At 53.1% G+C, this 22,266-nt stretch overlaps 8 protein-coding genes and 1 non-coding gene across 9 annotated transcripts; 4 read left to right on the forward strand and 5 right to left on the reverse strand.

The window, feature by feature from the left end:
• P153DRAFT_399682 (uncharacterized protein) lies at window positions 1-3,801 on the forward strand (the record flags this gene model as incomplete). Its single annotated transcript, XM_033671751.1, has 5 exons — window positions 1-62; window positions 115-218; window positions 270-1,709; window positions 1,757-3,385; window positions 3,433-3,801. The coding sequence occupies 5 exons, from the start codon at window positions 1-3 to the stop codon at window positions 3,675-3,677; spliced, it is 3,480 nt and encodes a 1,159-aa protein (XP_033520622.1). The 3' UTR covers window positions 3,678-3,801.
• A 185-nt stretch (window positions 3,802-3,986) lies between these two features.
• P153DRAFT_t100 lies at window positions 3,987-4,058 on the reverse strand. The gene has a single exon. It is a non-coding gene; the product is annotated as a tRNA-Met (tRNA).
• A 1,367-nt stretch (window positions 4,059-5,425) lies between these two features.
• Window positions 5,426-6,816, forward strand: P153DRAFT_369576 (uncharacterized protein). Its single transcript, XM_033668810.1, has one exon. It carries the CDS (start codon window positions 5,433-5,435, stop codon window positions 6,447-6,449), a length of 1,017 nt encoding a protein of 338 aa, XP_033520623.1. The 5' UTR covers window positions 5,426-5,432; the 3' UTR covers window positions 6,450-6,816.
• An 891-nt stretch (window positions 6,817-7,707) lies between these two features.
• On the forward strand, window positions 7,708-9,009 carry P153DRAFT_359887 (uncharacterized protein; the record flags this gene model as incomplete). Its single annotated transcript, XM_033666885.1, has 2 exons — window positions 7,708-7,885; window positions 7,985-9,009. 2 exons carry the CDS (start codon window positions 7,708-7,710, stop codon window positions 9,007-9,009), a joined length of 1,203 nt encoding a protein of 400 aa, XP_033520624.1.
• Window positions 9,010-10,153: 1,144 nt separating this feature from the next.
• On the forward strand, window positions 10,154-11,476 carry P153DRAFT_88535 (uncharacterized protein). Its single transcript, XM_033673463.1, has one exon. The coding sequence runs from the start codon at window positions 10,437-10,439 to the stop codon at window positions 11,370-11,372; it is 936 nt and encodes a 311-aa protein (XP_033520625.1). The 5' UTR covers window positions 10,154-10,436; the 3' UTR covers window positions 11,373-11,476.
• Window positions 11,477-12,742: 1,266 nt separating this feature from the next.
• On the reverse strand, window positions 12,743-13,730 carry P153DRAFT_88530 (uncharacterized protein). Its single transcript, XM_033673462.1, has one exon. The coding sequence runs from the start codon at window positions 13,538-13,540 to the stop codon at window positions 12,956-12,958; it is 585 nt and encodes a 194-aa protein (XP_033520626.1). The 5' UTR covers window positions 13,541-13,730; the 3' UTR covers window positions 12,743-12,955.
• Window positions 13,731-18,239: 4,509 nt separating this feature from the next.
• On the reverse strand, window positions 18,240-18,885 carry P153DRAFT_434015 (uncharacterized protein; the record flags this gene model as incomplete). The annotated part of the gene is made up of 2 exons (XM_033673056.1): window positions 18,240-18,524; window positions 18,570-18,885. The coding sequence occupies 2 exons, from the start codon at window positions 18,883-18,885 to the stop codon at window positions 18,280-18,282; spliced, it is 561 nt and encodes a 186-aa protein (XP_033520627.1). The 3' UTR covers window positions 18,240-18,279.
• Window positions 18,886-19,039: 154 nt separating this feature from the next.
• Window positions 19,040-20,675, reverse strand: P153DRAFT_369579 (uncharacterized protein). The gene is made up of 2 exons (XM_033668811.1): window positions 20,341-20,675; window positions 19,040-20,294 (listed from the first exon to the last, which is right to left on the reverse strand). The coding sequence occupies exons 1-2, from the start codon at window positions 20,642-20,644 to the stop codon at window positions 19,144-19,146; spliced, it is 1,455 nt and encodes a 484-aa protein (XP_033520628.1). The 5' UTR covers window positions 20,645-20,675; the 3' UTR covers window positions 19,040-19,143.
• Window positions 20,676-20,796: 121 nt separating this feature from the next.
• Window positions 20,797-22,169, reverse strand: P153DRAFT_347298 (uncharacterized protein; the record flags this gene model as incomplete). Its single annotated transcript, XM_033666165.1, has 2 exons — window positions 20,797-21,512; window positions 21,591-22,169. 2 exons carry the CDS (start codon window positions 22,167-22,169, stop codon window positions 20,859-20,861), a joined length of 1,233 nt encoding a protein of 410 aa, XP_033520629.1. The 3' UTR covers window positions 20,797-20,858.
• Between the last annotated feature and the right edge of the window lie 97 nt (window positions 22,170-22,266).

Here is a 22,266-nt window from a genome sequence, read left to right on the forward strand (position 1 = left end):
ATGACGATAGGTAGTGATTCGAATATACTACGAGAGCTACGCACAGAATATGCGCTGAACACGTAGGTTTTCACGCGCGGGTACTGGCATCCTAGTTTGCTCATATCCAGGTAGCTATCTTCAGCTTTTCGCAGATGATGCTCCCGGTAGCCAGCTAGGGAGTACGTCTCTTCACGACGCTCTCAATGATCTTGTGGAGCTCGCAATCGTCCGCATCGGTTCGTGTGGCCAATGATTCGTCGAGATGAAGTACTGATGACATCACGCAGGGGGTGTGTGCGGCGCATTTGTCGTCCTGACGGATGGGTGCTCACAAAAGCTTATTGCGAGTGGAGAGACAACAGATCTCAGATCATTCAACGAAGATGGATGGCTTTGGTTATTCCAGCAAACAATCGCTGTCGACACTTCCACAGATGAAAAGACGTTCAGCGTGCCTGTCTTGTGCCGGAATAGCCACACCTCTGCGCTCACGTCTGTCTCTAACGCGCCACACTTGTCTTTCTATGCCGGTACACCAATCGTCTCTAAAAAGAATCAGCATGTTGGTACCTTTTTTGTCGTCGACAACTCAGGGCGAACGCAACTGTCAGCAGCTGAAACAAAGCATTTGACAACTGCGGCCCGAAAATGCATCAGCTTGCTGGACTTCGCCCGGGAGAGAGGTTTTCACAACAGATGGTCAAGCGTCCAAAAACAACTTGACCTATTCGTCAAGTCACGCGCTATGGCCACCCAAGCAGTGGAAAACTCGCCGACTCTAGCAAAAAATCCGTTGCCATCATCCCCTATAACGGAGCGCACAGAGATTGGTGAGATTGCAGAGCACACGTTTATGGGGTCAGACGACTTGAAAGTCGGGGGTGAAGAATCCGAACGATTGGTACGCGCCGAGATTGAACGAGACAAACGTATCGACACAGAGAACGTTGAGGATACACGTACGTCGACGGCCAAACCTGAAGACGACGGCAAAAGCGCGGGCACGTCGGGAGAGACAGCGTACCGAAAAGTTTTTAGAAGAGCCGCTCAATGTTTACAAACCGCTCTAGAGGCTGATGGAGTGTTATTTGTGGACGGCTTAATCGGTCTCCACGGAGGATCTCAACCCATTCCGGAGCCAGTGCATGAGCTCGAGAAGGAAGTGTCGCCTCCAGAAGACGATCCATCACAAGAGAATGGAAGCAAGGGCGAGAGAACATATACTAGCACTGAGTTCCGCAAAGGCGTAATCCCTGACCACCCTGCGGAGGTCCTCAGCATGTTGACCAACACCAGTCGACCACCGACCACGCCTGTCTCGAAAGATGTTGAAGGGTTGGTTCTGATAGACGAAAGTTTTCTTCAAAGGCTCATGCTTCGCTACCCTCATGGTGTTGTTTGGTACCTCGGTCATGCAACACTCACACGAGTAAGCGACGAGGTTCTTGTAGCGGAAGAAAAACAAGAGATGATCGAGCGCCTTCGGAAGAGTTTTCCGGGCGCCAAACAGCTCATTTTCCAGCCACTCTCCGATCCCACATCCTTGAAACGCCTTGCTGGTTGTTTTTTGTGGAGGGCAAAGGCGCTGCCTCCTTTCACGGATAGGGTTGACCTCCCTTCCTTGAATGAATTCTTGCATACGGTGGAGGCGGAGATTGCAAGGGTAGACGCAATGGCAGCGGTTAAACAGCAAGATGCCTTTGTATCTTCCGTTAGCCATGAGCTTAGTATGTCAAGTGATAGTTGTTTATCAGTTCGAGGACTGACTTTCCAGGAACTCCGCTGCATGGCATTTTAGGCGCTCTGCAACTCCTCGATGACACCGATATGGACCCTTTACAAAAGTCTTTGGTCAACACAATCACTTCCTGCGGCTCAACGCTTCACGAGACGCTCACAAGCGTTTTATCGTACGCGCAAATAAACCAGTTTGAGCGACGCCAACACAAGTACCGCCAAAGGCAAGCTCCAGACGCGGTCTGGGCACTCAAAGACAAACGAGGTTTTACCGCAGGCCCCGATCGGGACTTTCAAGGGTTATACATATGCACCAACGTCGCCATGCTCTGCGAAGAGACTGTTGGCGTACTTGAAGCGGGACAGTCGTTCAGCAAATCTGGTCACAGCGAAAAAGTCATAGTCGTGTGCGATGTGAGTTACTCGGACAACTGGTCGTTTCACACAGAACCAGGTGCCCTACGCCGCATCGCGAGCAATCTTATCGGAAACGCCCTGAAATACACAGCAAAAGGTTCGGTCTTGGTTAAACTCAGCGCGTCTCAGACGTTGACGAACCCCAACGCCCTGAGTAACGATTTGGATTCCGATCGCACGATGATCTTGACTGTGAAAGACACCGGGAGAGGGATGTCAAAAGAGTTTCTGGACAACCACCTTTTCGTTCCCTTTACACAAGAAGATGCGACATCATCCCAGGGCGTCGGGCTGGGCATGTCCATTGTGAAGAGTCTTGTGTCGCTTCTCAACGGCGAGATTGTCGTGCAGAGCGAGGTCGGAAAAGGTACTGAGATGACAGTCAGAATACCGATGAAGCTTTACAGTGATGAGTCCGACGGCGACGAACAACTTACGGTCGAGGCCAAGCACACCATTGCAGCACTGCGATCCCGGAACTTGTCAGTGGTTATGTACGGCTTTCCGGATTTTGTCCGTGATTCCCTTAGAATGTACCTCTGTGACTGGTACCATGCTCGACTTATCGACGCCGCAGACGATGCCAAGCCAGACATCATCCTCTTCGATGAAGGGAGTGAGCAAGAGGTAGATACAGTTCGTAGGACTGCTGCGGCTTACGGCCAACATGGTGTTCTCCTCAGCATCGTTATGACGCCGAGCAAGTTGGCGGGCCGTTACGACCCTATCCCTGGGTACAGTAAATGGGAAAGAGTTCCGCGCCCCCTAGGTCCGACAAAATTTGGAAAGGCACTTTCGGCATGCGTCACTAAGATGGACGAGCTCAGGAAGGGTGGAGCTGATGGAGCAGACAAGGAGGGTCAAGAGTCGGAAGAGGACGACAAAACCACAAAGGAGCAACAACACACCGATGAGGGCATAAAAGAACTACCATACAGACCAGGAACGCACGAGCCAAACACGTCAGAAGGCTCCGATAGCCAAAACAAAGCCCCCTGTAGTACCACGACAAACACAAGTTCGAGTGCTTCCGCATCTCGGTCGGCGTTGTCCAAAAAGCCTGCCAGCGCGACGCCAACTAGCCCGTCTTCGCAGCTTCGTGTTCTGCTTGTCGATGACAATGCACTGAATCTCAGATTGCTATGCGCATTTCTTAAGAAGAAGGGCTATCAGAATCTGACAGAAGCGGAGAATGGAGAAAAGGCGGTCGAAAAATTCCGGATAGAAACCTTCGATCTCATCTTCATGGGTAAGCACGCACCCCTACATTTCTGTATAGACTAACCAACGTTACAGACATTTCCATGCCGGTCATGGATGGCTTCGAAGCTACCCGTCAGATCCGCTCCGCAGAGGCTGGGCGGCAGAAGAGCAGTACCGCGCAACCAGCGGTCGTAGTCGCCCTGACGGGGTTGGCGAGCGAGAAGGATGAAGAGGATGCGTTTGATGCTGGTGTGGACTTCTATATGACGAAACCAGTGCGGTTCAACGAGCTGTCGGCGTTGTTGAAGCGCTGCGAAGAGGGGGAGCTGAAAAAGTAGTAGCGAGAAGATACGCAGGATGTTGGGGTAGTTGCCAGAGTAACAAAGGCGGCAATAATACACGTTTCTATCCCCGCATCATTGACATAGCTTGCAGGTGTAGACAACTACATGCAGAGGTTGTATGAAACCTGCACAATCAAATGCTGCTTGTAGACGCCCGGGCTGCATGGCATGTAGCCCTTCATCTTGTGGTTTAGCTGCTGTATTTGCCCAGTAGGGCGTCAAAAAGTGAAAACACATGATTGCATTGACTAAAGGATCATTGCAAGCCTTTATGATGACCAGCAAAAAGTGCAAAAATCAAATTAGCTGCTCTCGGTTTCGATCCGAGGTCCTCCGGGTTATGAGCCCGGCGCGCTTCCGCTGCGCCAAGCAGCTTTTTATCTGATTGGTTGATGGGTTGAATGTTTTTTACAAAAGTTATGTTCTGAGTCGAAATTGTGTTTGAGTGACGTGGGTTGTGTTCCCTGCCAAGATTCATAATCACGCTAGTGTTGCCAGGCAGGTGATTCGAACTTCACTGCAAAAAATGACTCGCGGCCCTTCTGAGTGTTGAACTCAGGCACTTGCTGCGTGTTGAACACAGGATCACTCCCGAGTGTAGCACTCGGGATCACTCCCGAGTGAACCACTCCGGATTGACCGCGAGTCGCGTAATTGAAGGAAATGCAAATTTGTAATGTTATAAGGTGCCATAGTGCTCACTCTTGTGGTCTCTGAGGAATCCCAAACGATCGCGAGTGAAGTGTGAATAGTCACGGCTCGAAACACCAGAATCCAATGTGCAGCTTGACAACTACATCCTAGATTGGTGTAGCGATCGTGTGTCTGGATCCCTAGCTGTATGCGTCCAACATGCACTTTTGGAACTCGTATCAGTATGGTTTCGCGGCTTCTGCACTTGACCGAGAGCATGTACACCTCTTCTAAGGCACCTGTCCTATCCTACGCCTTCTCTTGTGACAGTGTCTCTATGCTGTTGACACCAAGCTTCTCATCAGCGCTGTTTGGACATCCTCTTGCACTCCCGCGAAGGCTTAGGTCTGTGCAAACGCTGCACCAAGGCCCGGTCCAGGTGACTGTCAGTCGAGGTGAAAGTAACTCCCAATCAGTCATGATTGGCCGTGTGTTATCAGGGAAATCTCTGTCGTAGGCGAACGCACTGGCCCCCACTGTGGTATTGTATTGAGGCTCGCCTCCGTAACAGCTCCTCCCCCTCACCAACCTTTTCCCCTGGTAGACGACACCACCAAGTTCGCCTACCACAGCCTCGCATGGCTCATTCGTGGGGATTCCAGATGCCGCCTATGGATAGGCTAAGCCAGAGAGAGATGCCGTCCGGTGAGTGTTGTCGTAACAGCGTGCGCGGTACGGTGCTAACTAGTGACAGAGCAAGAGCGCAGCAAGTATGCCGAAGACAAAGACCAGGTTGCGAAGCTGCTCAAAGCCGCCGTTAGATACTCCGCAACCGGCACGGAGTCAGAGGACAGGAAGACCCGTTATCGTGATATACTTGCCACGAAACAGCAAAGGATTGCCGAGTATGAGAAGAAGTACCTGTTGCCAACGAATGCCCCAACAATACCGATGTTGTCAGGGCTTGCCTCCAGACAGGCCGTGCCGCCGCCCGCTCAAGCCACCATGCTACCACAAGGCCCGCCACCACCCGTTCGGACCCTCATGCCACCCCCAAACCCACTGCCACCTGTTCGGACCCTCATGCCACCCCCAAACCCACCCGTTCGGACCCACATGCCACCACAAAACCCGCCGCCGCCACCACAAGGCCCACCGCCACCTGCAACAACCACGCCACGTCTGTCGCAGTCGATACACAGTGCCGCGCCGGTCGAGGATCCCCGCCACAAGACTACCAACGTCACATATGTCAATGCCTACAATGCCGGGATCCTGCACGCGGAACTTCCTCACACCCAGATCGTTGCCAATGTCAAGTCGGCGTCCAAGTCGCACGCTGCCCCCCCCGCTTCTTGGCCGAGGACGGCGCAGAACTTCGCCAATGCCAGGTTCAATGACGGGCTTGTCTACCAGCATGATAACGGCAGGGCGGCTCCCTGGCACTATGCCGACGTAGACCATGATTTGTTTCTCTGCTTCGAGACTTTCATGACCATAGACAAATGCCCCCATGGTCGCCGTTGCCGATATCGACACAGCAAGCTCGAGGCTGAAGAGGTTAGGGCCATTGCCCAGACAAAGCAAGGGGAGATCTGGCTGGACAAGTACTGCCGTTGCTGGCCAGCGGGTGGTGTGCCAGAGTATACGGGCTATCCGATTGCCCCCACTTCCACAGCGCCAGCCTATCCGATTGCCTCTGCCCCCTCTTTCAGCCAGGTAGCCTCCACCCCTGTACCTCCGAAGAAGAATGCGAATGTTCCCGCGGGCCGTGACCGCGGGAACGACCATGGTAAAGTTGGTGGAAATGGACGTGGACGTGGGCGAGACCGGATGCCTCCTCCCAAGCCTCTCTGGCCAGGGCACGAACAGACAATCCAAGATCTTGATGCTGCCGCATCCAAGAAAAATGCCGAGGCGGCTGCCAAGTTCAATGCCGAGCACCGAGATGAGCCAGTCAGGATCAGGGAGAAAGACGGCAAGGGCGGGGTAAAGGAAGTGGTCCTGCGCCCAACGAAGGTGACGGCGAAGACAAAGGAGGATGCTGAGAAGGAGAAGGAGAAGAAGAGGAAGGAGGCGGAGAGGATGGTGAAGTTTGCGGCGAGTCTCAACGCCGACGATATTGAGTTTTGATCTGGTGTGCTTGTATCGATGTCTTTTTCTTATCGCTCGGCGTCTACGCCGAGCGAGTTTCACGCTCGATGGTGGCATGGAGCGATTTTTACGCTCGATGGTGGCATGGAGCGATTTTTACGCTCGATGGTGGCATGGAGCGTCTGGCGTGTTAGATAAACAATGACTCAACCTTCATCCCATTACGTCCTTCCGTAACTACTGCTTTGAGGTGCAAGCCGTGATCTGCCGTCCTATAGACGTCGACGTATACACTAACGCTGGACACTACGCCTGCTTCGGGTATGAGCATCGTGAAGGTGCCAACTAGGTTGTTCGACATGATCGTATAAGGCTTCAGAACCTTCAAAGCTCGAGAAGATGTCGTGACACGATCGCTTGAGGTTCGATTAGAGTTCTAAAATTCGGCGGGGGCGTTACGCTGGCTGTGCAATCGGAAGCACTACCGAAGGCGCGCCGGAGGAAGGCGAACCTTGGCACTCACATACCTGCATCCAAGCTGCCAAAACAACGCAACGAAACTACCGCAAGACATATACTGGTGACACTCGAGATGCACAAGTTTCATCCAAACGTTGCATGTAGTTGTCCAGCTATTGCAAGATCTCGATTCGACGAACCGAGTGCTTGGGTTCAACATCGGAATTTCCACTCAATTCCTTCCACCGACATCATTCTCATCAATCCCTCATCATGACATAGACTTCAACTGATAAGATTCTGTAGGGAGCCAGTACACGAAACAGGGTGTGTAGACGCCTTGAGTGTAGCCTGCATGTAGGCACCCCGACGCCGCGGATCCATCAGGACACCTGTGCCCCAGCCAGCGAACACGTCTTTCTCTTTTTTCATACGAGGCTTGTTTCCCAGGAACACACTTTTCATATTGAAATCAGTCGGTGTCTGCAGACCATTCTCGTTTCGAACAAGGTCGATATATTTCTCTTGTCTATCATATATTCATAAATTTCTTGCTCATGCTACATCACATTGTTCGTATCCTCTTCTATACCTGGTTTGCATCCACTTGTATCCTTGTAAATGACACAATGTGATTGCATCCTGTGTCTCACATCATCGACGCAAGGACACTATGGTGAAGGAAAAATCATAGTCTCACGGTGAAAGCGCACGGAACGGAAAAACGAGTGGTCCTAGCAACGCACAGCCTTGATATTTTTGCAGCTGCACGTCGTTACACGAACCACCAACCCACACCCTCTCTACCCCCACTTTCTTACAAAATTGCCATATCAACATGGGTCGTGATAGACCCCAAAAGCGCAGGATGCGATCAGAGAGGCAACCTGCCGCCGCCGACGAGAATGCCGTTGCCAGAATTGCCGATACCGAGAATACCGTTGCCGAAGCTGCCGATACCGTTGTGCCTGAGATGAGTGCCGAGTCGCTGAGGATTCTTGCTGCCTTAAAGACGGGTACGTTTCTCTCAAATTCCTGGGATGATGATGAGGACGAAGAGGAGGAAGGTGTGGCTGCTCGTCCAATCGTTTCGTAACCAATTTTAACTTTCGTAGAAACGGATGCTCCCCGTCTGAGCCGCGATGACGAACCCAGACGGCCTGGCATGAACCCACCGTCCAAGCCATTTTGGGAATTGTTCAATATCGATGCCATTGACACAGACGACGCTGAGGAGAGACGCAACCGCATTGCCGCCTTCAAGATGGCTGTCGACATTTGCCTCACCAACCTGAAGAATTTCAGGACATGGGGTGCCTGGGCGACTGAGAAGCTCGACTTGAGCCTGGCCTCCTCCGATAGGCTGTTTGCCGTTGCCACTGGATTGCGAGACGAATTGGAGAGTCGTCGGTCATCGCTGGATGCTGTTGCCGAAGCGGAGAAGATGTTGGATGAGGGGTTTGCCGAGGAGCAGCAGATCTCCGCCGACATGAAGGAACAGTTTGCCAGCCTATGGACCCACGTGAAGGTGTTCCAGGAAACGCTGGACATAAATCAGCTCAGGGTCGCTTGTTTTGCCTTGGCCCAGGCCAGCGGTACGGAGGTGAGGGCAAGTCGGTACTCGGAGGCTATGTTGACGGCCTCGGAGAAGGAGTCTGCTCGGAGGGAGGTTGAGGAGGAGAAGCGAGAGTTGCGCCGAGTGCGGGATGAGGTGGTGAGCGCGAAGGAGTCGATCCTTGCAACAGAGCAGTACTGGCTGGGATTCCACACTGCAATGGTGGACTTCGCCGTTCCAGACCAAGACCCCGTCAGTACTGCCAAGTTTGCGTGGATGAAGGGGGAAGTGTTTGTGCCGAATCTATGCCATCAATACTGGAAGGGACGAGAGTTTGCCAGGTGGTTGAAGTCGACGAACGCGCTCGAGAGCACCGACAGCATCTTCCATGGTGCGTACGAACGGGATCCTTCGACCGACGGTGTCAGCCTCCAACACCCCAATGGCGTCATTGCCGGCACCTCTTGGTTTGTTGGTATTCGTCACGAGATGCGCAACGAGAAGCTGCAGCGGGAAGGCAAGACATACCCTGCGCTTCCAGAGCATCTCAACCATCTCCTGGACCAAAGACGCGACGGTTGGTGATGCCTTTTGCTATATGTGTTCTTTTTCCTTGTCCACTCGCTGGTTGCAGCGAGTGGTTTTAGTGTTTATCAAAGCGCTCGGTGGATACACGGAGCGCGTCGACTTTCTACTTCATAAAATATCACAACGTCTTCATCAATTTCTATGTCCCAATCGTGATGTTTCAAGCCTCGAGACTCTTACCACACCCTTCGATGACTTTCCTTTCTACTTCATCGTCTCCTCGTAGTCTTCATTCATGTCTCATATACTGGGCTTCCTGTCGAGCATGCAGGGACAGTGTGTCGATATCCCCCCAAATCTGTCTTCATCTTCCCAAAGAAGCCGCCAAAGGTGACAGTTGGAAGTATACAGCAGGACGAATACGGTCTATTTGACACATTCAACACACTGTGTATTCGTTATCTCGTAGGATCGCGCGTTCATGTGAATACTCGCTCTGAGGGTCACCGTGACGCAGTGTGTATCGTTGCGCTCAGATTTCTACCTCACAACACCTCTGTATTTGTCTGGCCTCATTGTGATTTTGAACTTCTCGGTCGCGATAGCAGAGCACCAACTAGACTCCCCTGTCTCCTGCAGCATTATCCCGTTCCTCACCGTGAAAGTGAGCTGCCGCTCCTTCTGTTCTGGCTTCCAGCGTGGCACGTGCGTCAACGTCTGGTGAAAAATTGCTCTCCGCTTGACTGTCGCACGCACACCACACACACATATTTTCGAATCTGCCAAATCGAAAATCATGTCTCGCCGCGGCGACCACGGCTACTACAGCCCTCATGCCAACAACTACTACAACAACAACAACAACAACTACTTGCCACCGAATGCCAACAATGTGCCAGGACGAGGGGGGTTTGCTAGGGGTTCTGGGGCCGCGAGAGGAGGTTCTGGGTATGCGAGGGGAGGGTATGCCAGGGGAGGGTATGCCAGGGGAGGGTATGCGAGGGGAGGTGCTGGGCCGGCGGGAAGCAGTCCCGCGGGCATGAACCAGCCGTCTGCGAGGGGATGGGAGGGGTCGACGAGGGGTAATGCACGCGGAGGGTTTGGGCACAACAACTTCTCTGCGCCGCCTGTGGCCAGCTTCAGTGGATCCACCGCCGAGGCCGAAACCTCGCTGAAGTTCGCTCCAGAGCGATACTATGCTCCGGCCAACTTCGTGGGACAAGAAGCCATTCCCGTCGGCGCTGGACTCACCCTGAGTCATCAAACTTGCCTGAACTGCCATGGCCCTTTGGACATACACCACTGGAATGCACAAGGTCACTGCCCGAATGCGTGCCACTATTGCGGTCAATATGCCCACCCTGGAGAAGTAAGTCACCCTCTCTGCTACCATACAATAACTAACAGTTTAGCCATGCCATTTGCTCTGGTGTTCGTATTCCTTTTGGAAGAAGCGTCTGAGGGGAGGACACATACCCCATCACATGCAAATTCGGCCGAGTGCGCCAGAAGCGAAGATGCTCATATCTCTGGGCCATCGAGGTTTTGAGGGTGTTAACTCGATGTATCTTGCCAAGGACACGTTGCCATCTACGAAGCGCACTGCAGACGATGCCGAGCTCTCCATGCATCACGACGATGCCAAGCGATACAAGCAAACAACAGACAAGCTTGTGGCCGATATTTCGCGCGAACTCTTTGCCGAGAAGAACCGAGCAAACATGTTGAAGGACCAGCTTGCAAAACAGGATGCCCAGCTTGCACAACAGGATGCTCAGATGTTGCAGCTGCAGCGGGAGCTCGCCGCCCTAAAGAAGCTGCCGCGCCAGTCAAACACGACATTGTCGACTACCGTTGCCCTAGAGACGAAGGCCAAGACGGCTGTTGACGTGCTGCGAACTGCGGCTGCCTTGGAGGGGCAGAAGAAGGCGAAGACGGCGATTGACGTTCTGCGGACTGCGGCTGCCATGGAGACGAAGACGAAGACGGGTGCTGACGTGCTGCGGACTGCGGCTGCCATGGAGACGAAGACGGGTGCTGACGTGCTGCGGACTGCGGCTGGCCTGGAGGGGGAGAAGACGGCGAAGACGGCGACTGACGTGCTGCGGGCCGCGGCTGGCCTGGAGGTGGAGAAGAAGACGAAGGCGATGGAAGTGTTGCGGACTGCGGCTACCTTGGAGGGGAAGAAGAAGACGGCGACTGAGGTGCTGCGGACTGCGGCTGGCCTGGAGGGGGAGAAGATGGCTGATGACTCGGTGGTGCCACCGAGTCAGACTGGAAAGGGTGACGAGGAGGATGATGATGACTCGGTGATGACACCGAGTCAGACTGAAGTGGGTGTTGAGAATGATCTGGGGGATAGCGACCTGTTTTTGGACGACTCTGCGGAAGAAGATGACAAGGTAGCCTGGTACGACTAGCGTCCCATTGTTGGGCAGTGCCACAATACAATCCCGTGCCTACACTTCCTTGCCATAACCATATTTGCCTAATGAGTTGATAGTCACAATAACAGCTTCACGACCAGCAGTCACAAAAGAAATGTTGACTGACTGTATTCAAATGTAATATTAAGGCAATTGAGTGAGAACGATTATATTTCTTATGCTAGAAACCTAGATGAACTCTCTTTCATGAACTTTTGGACTATTGGGTGGGGACTTCAGCGTGATCGAGCATGTATCTCGAACTTGATCATGATCTGGTGCCTCTCCCTCCGTATCCGATGACGAATGTGGTCAGGCTCATCTCCGAGAACGCGCACTTGACGAGGAGACTCGAGACCATGTTCACGATCAACTCGGATGAGGGTCCCAGAGCAGAACCTTTTCAACATCCCGAGTACGAGCCTGAACTTCAGCCAGATCACCATCCCAAATATGACTCCGATAACCCGTTCGTGGCCCAGAATACAGTCACCTCCACGAACATAACTAAGAGCAACTCTGGGCTACGTCGCCAAGCAGAATGTGTAGGGGACCGCGGTCGCCTCATTCCTCTTCGCCTGGCCAGGTACTACAGCTCGAAGACTGGCAAGGACACGATCCTGATTGCGTGGCTAGGATCTATGAGAAGAAGATGTTTGCCATGTCCGCGGGCGTGCGCGTGAACGACCAGCCGCACCAGTAGGAGACGTAATGCTCGTTTTAAAGAGGGAGGCGTTGGCGAGGTACATTAAGTACAGGATCTCCAACATGAGAGAGCCCGTATATAAGACGGTGAGCGAGATGAAGGTCTCGGGTCTGACCGACAAGAGCAACGTGGAGGCGATGCAGTAGAAGGCCTCATTCACGGTCCGCTTCGAGTCTGACGCCTGATCATCTCCGCGTTGGTGATCGCCTCCATGTCCGAGGCCGTGACCACAGTAGGAGTGGCATTCGAGATCACGTTCGTGATGAAGTCGCGGTGCGAGTTAAAACTTTGGCTCAACTTCTCGAACGTCAACGGGATGAAGGCCAACCCTGTCTCCAGAATCTCGGAGGGGGTCACGATCCTGGGCTGGCACATGCGTGCGTCGAGGCGTCCGGCCAGGCCTATGTTCGTGTAGTAGTTCTTCGCGTCCAAGACCCAGTCCATGTCCGCTCAAACGAGAGCCTTGCCCTGTCTACGATCCACCACATGTGCACGAAGGTGTTGACGCTCAAGCCCTCCTACTTGATTGTGTTGTGGTTCACGCAGCAGTCGTCGCACACGATCATTCACATGAACAAGTACGTCTTCTCGTCGCAGAGTGGGGTCGGGAGGTTGGACCAGCACTTGTACGCGAGCCCGTACACCTTCTCGTATCCGTAGATCATGGTGTCGACTTCAGGCCGCGGATCACGATCGAGCTTGTGGATCTGCTCGCGTCTCCATCCACGGGTACGGACGAGCACTCCCTCAACTTCGCCACCACATCCGAGAACATGTCGAGGTTCGTGGCCATGAGTAGGTGTCGACCAAGCCTGCCACGAAGGCGTTCAAGCTGTCAACCTCGTTCGTGTCCAGGCCGTAGTCAGGTTCGTCACCCCTGATCGAGATCGCTATCAGCCTCGCCAACATGAGTGCGATCCCCTTCATGCTCATGTGCCTGACCAGGTTCCTGAACCACTTCATGCGCCCGAAGTGGGACCTGTCCGAGTTCCTGATCTTCCACGCTCAAGGTCGAGTCTATGTACGAGGGCGTGGTCCTGATCGTCTTCGTCTCCGGATCTGAGCACGGGATCCCGCTCATGTTCGAGCACGTGTCTCTGATCCAGGTCTCGTCGGCCGCATGTCCGTGACCATGTGCAAGATCAAGCTCTGAGTCGTGGAGGAGAACATGCACAGGTTCGCGACCTGCCTCGAGGTTGTGCACACGGTCGTGGTTGAGGATCCCGTCTCGATCAAGGTATTGTGCATGATCAGGATGTGCGCGTTCATGGCCATCATCGTGTCCTCGTCCGTGAGCAAGATCATGGAGACGCTCGAGTCCCAGCCGTAGAACCTGCACATGTGCCTGAACACGATCGTGGCCCCGTACATGACCGAGAGCACGTCGGTGATGGTGTTCGGGCAGCTGCATCCTATATGAGAACTCGTTCATGAATGAGACCGTGCACAAGAGCATGCGGGTGATCTTGTTCGTCTTCAGGTTCGAGGTGGGGTCGTGGTCATGCTCATGTTGATGCACTCGAGCTGAGTCGCAATCTTGTCTAGGTCCTTGGGCACCCTCTCGTACGTCAGATGGACAGCGAGTCGTTCATAGGGAGCCACGTATTGCCTTCTTGTGCTGATGGTTGCCTCCTTGTATGTATGCGGCTGGCGCACTAGGTTGGCTTTGAAGCCGTGAGTCTCCTGAACGTAAGGCAGTCGTAGGCTTGCAACGAAAGATAGTCGAGTCAGTTAATGGGCAGTTCAGCAGCTGTGTAAGCCAGGTCATGGGAGTGCCGTGGTGTTTCATGATGAACTTCTGCGTTGACGAGCGACGAGGAAATCCGCGTTGGCGCTTAAACCGACGAGAGAGAGAACGTATGTCGCGCAGGATATTGACAGGGATGGTGTAAGAAGGACCATAGTCGAGGACCACTACGCGCGATGGTTCTGGCTTCTGGAATGTGATTTGATTTTGCGCTACAGTGGTCGACGAGGGAAGTGAGACAGATCGCTGCACGACGTACGTGATCTGGCGTCAGCTGCGCTCTCAGGGGACTCAGCATGCGACCCAGGATGTAGGTGACATGGACGTAAATCGATCTCGGCCAGCTTGACGTCAAGGACATTTCCTCGCCTTCTCCGAGTTTCAATGGGCATTGTGAATCTTCTTCATCGTCTGTAGACTCCCACAGCTATCCAGCATTGTTGTCCATACGACCCCAGTCAGGTGGTATCCAGAGCAACGAGTACGAACGCGTCGACACGGAGTTGTTTCATGCGAATGTTTGGGGTTCAACATTACAGCGCGTCTCCAGATGGCCTGACGAGCAAAACATGGAACTGCATCGCCCTCTTTCGATGGAATTCGCATGCTAGAGACGGCGATGAAGGTTGTCGCTCTGTGATGCCAGTGAACAAGCGTGAATTGGGCTTCGTAGGGGTCTGACGTTGTGACCCTCTCTGACCTGCGTGTCTCGTCCGTCCGTGACCTAGAACGCGTCGACTGAGGCTCTCTGAAGTAACGTGAAGGAGATGCGGGAGCTGAGGGTATGTGTCCAGACCATAGGGACCATAGGGACCATAGGGACGTGGTGCCTGATCATTGACCAGTGAGGATGTGTAAGTCTCCGTGTGCGTGGGAGCTGCGGGAGGTTCGGCGTACTCCAAACACTAATGCCACCGTCTGGAGGAGCCACCCTCATCTATGCTCCTGTCCAGCCAGTGAAGACGCTTGACAAATTCAACATCCTGTTTGGCCCACTCTTCCTGTTTGGCCACTCTTCCTGCGTTCAATTCTTGATCGAAACATCCAGAACTGCTCTGGTGAGCTGCGCCTGTCGAACAACGTGCTCTCGATAGATGGGGGCTGCTTGTTGAATAACGAGAGTGTGGCGTAGTGCGACTACCACGCAGAACGTGCGATAATTCGTATGACGCAGGTTTGAGAGCGATTATGGGATCCGTACGAGAGGGTAAAACGCGATTCCGTGAGAATAACACTGCTTGAAGCATGTGAGGTTTCGTCGTTCTTCGAGATTTGGGTGGTTCGGCGTGTGCTCTTAGTGTTGGAGTGGAATTGCATGCGGGGACAATGTCCGTGCGCGCCTGCATCGCGATCTACGGCGCTTGCGGACACCATTCCAGATACAGCTATCACGTGCGCCCATACTATACCTAGCATCTCTTTCTCCTCCACAACGCCTTGTTCGTTTACTGTGCCGTTCTCGGAACGTGAAAGAATTCGTACTTCTAGACATGCGCTAAAGTCACAGCAATCCCGGCGTAATTCCACGAGACCGACAGGCTGCGGCGCGTGTGCCTCATACTTCCACGACAGCCTACACCCCTTATACTCCTACATCACCATCTCAACGTCACCCGGCAACCTTGCTCTTAAACGGACGAGTATATGAAAGCAGGGCCTTGCAGACTACCAATTTAAATTTTCATTCGACTACACCTACGTGAGCCGGCAAGACTTCCCCAGTCCAGGGGAGGGGCTCATACAAAATCTACAGTGAACATTAACTCTGCCCCCACCCCACCGTTCAGTCTACAATTGCATCAGTTCAAACAGTTCGTCTGGGCGAATATTCCGACACCGATATGATGCTGATCAAGGTGTTCGTGTTGAAGCGGCATCGTAGGGGAGGGTTGCTCTGCGGTTCCCAGCTCCTCCCGCACCACCCCACCACAAGATCTCCACGTCAACGACTCCGTTTGCTTTGTAACTCTCGGTAAACATACTCTCCGTACTGTTCGTTCGAACGCTGCCACTTTTATGGTAACCGTTCGCGTCCTTGTTGCACTTCGGGGGTGTTGGGACTGCCCACGCATTTGGGGACTATACCTGTGGAAGCTACCGTTCGGCGACGTCTCATTCGGATTGAATGCAATCAAAGCATGTCAATCTGTACAGTCTACTATACCTTGCCGGTCACGGACGGGACATCAGCACGAACGCATTGCGAGTAAATCGGGATGGTACCCTTCGTTGCTGGTGTGCATTCGATCCCAGGGACCAGAACTGTAATCGTATCGTGAAAACAACAGCGGGTTCGGCCGGGCTCTAGCGAATGAATGGTCAGGATTGTTGAATACTACATTCGAAATTCCAAGCATATTCGACGCGCGCGTTGTTGAGTTGTAGCATTCTACATGGGGTGGTCCATATGTCGATGGAACACGAATCGGAGCCCCACCAAGACTAGCGGCGCACGTGCGCCTCGCGAGTCAAGTCCCGCATTGATGTGTCAGCAACCACGATCGCGGTTACGATCACGACCACTCGACTGCCCTGCACCATTCACGACACCAACGCACGCCGTCGACGCATCACTTAACACGACACGCGCATCAAACTGCATGTATTCTTCACGTCCTCTGATGCTCGCGGGTCTATTCTAGACAATAGCGTCCATTTCGTCCTGTGGCAGCTTCCATCTCATCGTCCCCGCTTCCTCAGTGCCAACCATCATCTGGGCGCCCTTTCTATATTCGAAGCCGATGATTCTTTGATCCTGCTCGCCTCAAAACCACCATCATGTTGCTCTTGGGCTGTTCAGCTCGCCTACGTTGTGTGTCGACTTCTCAACCGTACGGCGTCAAAACGAACGAGACTCCGATATGCCAGCTGTGGTTGTCCTCGTGGTGCATCCACACAACTGATCCTGGGGCTATACGACTTATCATGGGACCACATGCCTCATCGTGGGACCACATGCCTCATCGTGGGACCACATGCCTCATCGTGGGACCACATGCCTCATCGTGGGACCACATGCCTCATCATGAGGCTACACGACTGATCTTGGGGCTACACGACTGATCCTGATCCTGGAGCCACACGACTCATCCTGGGGCTACACAACTGATCCCACGATTGATCCTGGGGCTACACGACTCATCAAGGCTACACAACTCATCGTGGAGCTACACAACTCACTATGGGGCTACACGACTGATCCTGGGGCCACACGACTCCTCATGACTACACAACTCATCATGGCTACATAACTCATCGTGGAGCTACACAACTCACTATGGGGCTACGCGATTGATCCTGGGGCCACACGACTCATCAAGGCTGCACAACTCATCGTGGAGCTACACAACTCACTATGGGGCTACGCGATTGATCCTGGGGCCACACGATTGATCCTGGGGCCACACGACTCATCAAGACTGCACAACTCATCGTGGAGCTACACGACTGACCATGGAGCTACATCATGAGGCTACATGACTAATCATGAGGCACACGACTGATCTTGTGTGCGTCTACACAACTGACCCTGGGCGCATGTATGCGTGAGACAAATACCAGGACGATTGGCGATGTCAAGCTCGCGTCCGCCATGGGCTCTGTAGGAGTCTTGCTAGCACTCCGCGTTGCAGCTCGAGCTTGCCATCAAGGGTTTGGACACAGTGAGCAGACTCGGTCACAGGACGGGTCACTCAAACAGCACTCAAGAGTTCCAATGCTCGTCCTCTGATTCAGGACTACCGGACCACAGAAGGGTATCATAGTGACAGCCTATCACTCGTTTGCCGCCGACAATCTGATTACCCTTCCAGTTTGACTGCTCCCGAGTGCGGTGGTAGCCTTCTGACGCGGCCTCGGTGACGCTTCCTGCATGCGGCTCCTCCACAATCATACAGCAGAGCGTTGTCGAGCGCTTGAATACACGACGGTATCGAATGTCTTGAGCATGTTGGACACCCTTTGTGAAGGCGACTCCATGACAACACGAAGTGGAGTTTTCCTGTATGCGTCTATGTATTATGGTCATTCATAGTTCGAGTCAGCTCTACCTCATTCCCATATTCTTTTTCTCTACAACCCAAGGGCAGTAGTTTTGTAGTATATTTTCTATTTCCATATTTTTCAAGTCAATCTTTCAATCTGCATCGTTGCTAGTAACACCTACGAGTGGTTATTGTTCACTTCAACACGCTGGCTCTTACATATGTATTCTTCAAACCTCACGTCAAGCAGTTCGATGAGAATCTGAAAAGAGAAGAATTTCATAACTGGACATGTTTTATCTACGAAACGTCTCGGCGCCTCCGCCGAGACGAGCGACAGCATACCCCTACTCTCATCCTCAACCTGATGTCACCAGCACGATGCCACCATCGTCCTGCATCAAACCCCGATACTCAACCTGATACCACCATCACGATACACCCCTCAACGTCTACTGCGGATCCCTATTCTCGGCGTGAGGTGAAGTTGAAGGGGGGGTCATCATATGGGAGACCCAATTTCTTATAGCCTGCCTCGACTAGTTTGAGGCCATATTTTCCGAACTGAAGCTCGAAAACATCCAACAAACCGCTCCACAACTTCAATGACAAACGTAGCGTCTCGGCATCTGGCAGGCGGAGAGGGTCGTGGTACCATGCGACAAGTTGTTGGCGCTCTAAGACCAGTTCGTAAATGGCCACTTCGTGATCTGCAAAACTTAGTAAATTGTCTGACCTCGAAGCTTTTTACCTACGTTTGGCTACTACGGCAGAAACTCTCTGAGCAAACCCGTGCATCAGCGTCCATCGGTAAGACGGCGGTCTATCACCTGCGACAGCATCATAGCTGGGGGCGGCATCGTCTTCTCCGGCATCGTCTTCTTCGGCATCGTCTTCTTCGGCATGGTCTTCTCTGGCATCGTCTTCTCCGGCATCGTCTTCTCCGGCATCATCTTCCCTCGAGACAGGGCCTGCTTCCACTAGTGCAGACGGGGCACCGGCAGGTGTGGCATTGTGGGATGGAGCGTTCAAATCACTCGAGGCATCGAGCACTTCCTCAGGCGTAGGCATAGCGAAGGTGATCTCGGCAGGAAGAGGAAAATTGGTAGAGAAATTGTGCGTAATGGGATTGGCAGCGATACGCGTTGTGGTGTTTGTGCAGAAGGTCTCGCTATGGAATAAGGAAAAGGATTACCTTCGTCTTGGCACCTCTGGTTCACGTTCACCATCACGCGGGCAGATACAGATAGAGCACCCTCAACTGTTCATTCATTCATCTATCACGCGGGCAGATACAAGTAGAGCATCCGCAACTGTTCATTCATTCATCTAGTCCTCGGGCCAATACAGGGCCATGATCTGGCGGCAACGGTTCATCCAAAAGTCCCTATTCTTCCGCATAGCCTCGAGGCTCTTCTTGTAGTCCTCGATCGCATCCAAGTTTGCCTCTGACATCTCTTCGTATTCTTTGACCATGTTGCGCATACGAACCTCCTTGTCGAAGATGGCACAAACGAGCGGGGGCAGGGCATCGATGGACTTCTCGAGATCGGCCTTTATCGAGGCGTATATGCCATCTTTGTTGCCTTTCGCCAGCTGTTTCCTCTTGACAAGATAGGCTGCCAGGGCATTGGCGATAACCGACAAATGTTTGGCATATCGCGCATTCATGTCTTTGGCATGGTTAAACTTCTCCGTGGCTGTGTCCATGGCATCTAGACCTCCTCGTTCGATCACCTTCGACACGACCGACTTGACAAACTCGACTCCGCCGAATGGTTCGAAACTCGCGACAAATGTATCCGCTTCATGTTTCGCCGCTGTAGCGTGTGTTCTCAGGGTCGTTACCTCGCGGCAGAGGTTGTCGTATCCCGCAGCCTTCTCACGGAGCCCGTCCGGCTGTTCTACCTCGACCTCCAGGTCGAGATAAGCCTCCGCCTTTCCCCTAAGCCCGTCTTCCCCGTCCACCTCATCACTCAGCCTCTCATAAGCCAAAGCCTTCGCGCGCAGTCCATCCTCCTTTTCTACCTCGACCTCCAGGTCGAGATAAGCCTCCGCCTTTTCCCTGAGCCCATCCTCTTCGTACACCTCACGCCTCAGACTGTTGTAATCCCTGGCCTTTGCCCTAAGCCCATTGGGTTTCTCCACTTCATCCTTCAAGGCATCGTACGCCTGAGCTTTTCCATCAAGTTCACGCTCCAGAGTAGCACACTCTGCAGCTCTTCCGTCGAGTTTACGCTCCAGAGTAGCACACTCTGCAGCTTTGGCTTCAAGCTGGTCGTCCTTTCTAGCAAGTTCCCGCTTCAGGGCATCAACCTCGGAATTCTTAGACGCGAGCAATGCTTGGCTGTCTTCCAGGTCTTTGGATTGCAGCTCCAGACGTTGCATTAGCCCTTCGTCCCCTGCGAGAGCCTTGACTCGTGCGAGATCGGGTTGCGCATCGTTGCCGTGAATGGTCTTATGCAGTTCGGCTATTTGTTCTGAAATTGTCAGCAAGAGAAATGCAAAATGCGCGCCGATGCTTACTCTGCAATTTGTCGACCTCGGCCTTATGCTTCGTGGCCATTTCGAGCATGGTTTCGGCTCCCTCCAAGTAGTCTGCGATATGACGTTGGTGGATAAGCTCTGCACGTTTCTTCTCGGCAAGCTCTTTTTCTAGTCGCTCATTTTTCTTGCTTTCTGTGTGAATGGCATCGGCAGTGGCATCATCCTCGATGAATTGGGCAACATCATACTGTGCATTGGTCGTCGCCAGGGCGAGTTCAAAATCTTGCCTCTCTTGCAGATCGTCAGTGACCGCGTAGATCGTCGGTGGCAGTTGACTTGACATATTGGGGCATGTGTAGATGGTAGTGGAGAGAATGGTGAGCAAGAAAAAAGTGAGTGGAGAGCAAGAAAAAGGTGAGTGGAAATGTGGGGCTAAGACCAGAACGGAAGTCACGGACAACACCTCAAACTGGTTTGCACAGAACATCCATGGGTCTCATGGCAAATACAAAGGGTTTAAGGCTAACATTACATTCTCGTACTACAAGGCGTAGTCGTCAACACAACCTTTTCAACATCCACTCTCGCACCTCCGCATATTCGGGACCCTCCAGCGCCTCGTGTGCTGCAATCCGTTCAAGCCTATGCACAACAGCCTCCTCCTCCTGCTTCGCCTCTCTATCAAAATCTCGAGAAGCATTCTCGAGATCCTTGCTCTCGGCCTGCACAGCCGAGAGCATGGCCTGTTGTGTTCCCATCGACCCTTCGGAGGCTGCCTCCGAAGGTCCCATTCCGCCACGCTCCAAAACATCCATCTCCTCGCATCTCGCCTGCTCCCAGAAGCCCATTCCCACTCTGGTCTCTCTACGATCCCTCCAGAACCCTTCCCAATCTTCCTTCACCCAATCCTTCATCTCTGCGCTGGTATTGTTCAAACCAGGAGGGTGGGCATTGAAACCTCCGCCAGTGGTATGGAAGCTATCGGCCAGCTGCGTCAATAGGAGTTCGGCAAGGCATACTTCGTCCTCTTTGGCTAGGAAACACAGAGGGAACGTTTCAAGGTTGAACTCCCTGGGATACAGGACCTGGCAAACGTGCTTGACAAGGTGCATGAGAAAGGCAGATCCTCCACGCATGTGGTCCTTCTCGCGGGCGCTGTAATTGAAGGCATAACCAATGTATTGCAGGGCATGCTTCAGCGGCTCTTCCTCCTGGTCTTCTGGCATACGATCGAGACGAGCTTCGAGCCCATCGCAAAACTGCGTCACAATATCTATTCGGCCGCGCACAGGCTTTCGCACTCCGTTCTTTGTGGCAGTCAAGAAGTGGTGATGTCCTTGGTAGAGATCGTTTTCAGTGGAATGGACACGACCAAAGGCATTATCGACTTGGAGGGCAACGTCAAAGGTATCTGGGTGCTGAGACACGTAACCTCTCAGCATCCCGATCACAAGTCTCAATTGGTCAGGGGTCGGGGAGAGGCCTCGACCTGGCCCCATGCCTGTGGTTGAGAGTATGACAGTGTACACCATGGGCGCTATCAACGTCGCTTCATGTGCCCATTCCGAGTCATCGAAGAGTTCCACCAGCATGTCGTTCCCGCAGTGGTATTTTCTGGCGAGATTACCAGTCACCAACGTATCAAGCAATATTCTCGGCATGCTCCAGAGGATGTTTCTCCCAGTAATTCTCCACTGGGCATCGGATAGACTTGCGGGGAGTGGATGACCGAGCTGTGTGGCATGTATTCGCGCAAGCACCACCGCGGCAAGGCATCCAGAACCGAGAGCGTAGTCGTAGCGCATCCGCCCTCTGAGTCTTGCATCGAAAGGCTGCGATGCGGGATCTTCGTCTTCATCCGGTGGCATCTGGGATCTGGCAAGAGGCGGCGACGATCGAAGGGGTTCCATGCTTTGCAAAGGGGAAGTGGGTGGCATGTGTCGTCGAAACCCCAGGTTCGGATTG

The sequence above is a fragment of the Dothidotthia symphoricarpi genome (genome assembly GCF_010015815.1).
Source record: "Dothidotthia symphoricarpi CBS 119687 unplaced genomic scaffold P153scaffold_18, whole genome shotgun sequence".
NCBI classification, from domain to species: domain Eukaryota; kingdom Fungi; phylum Ascomycota; class Dothideomycetes; order Pleosporales; family Dothidotthiaceae; genus Dothidotthia; species Dothidotthia symphoricarpi.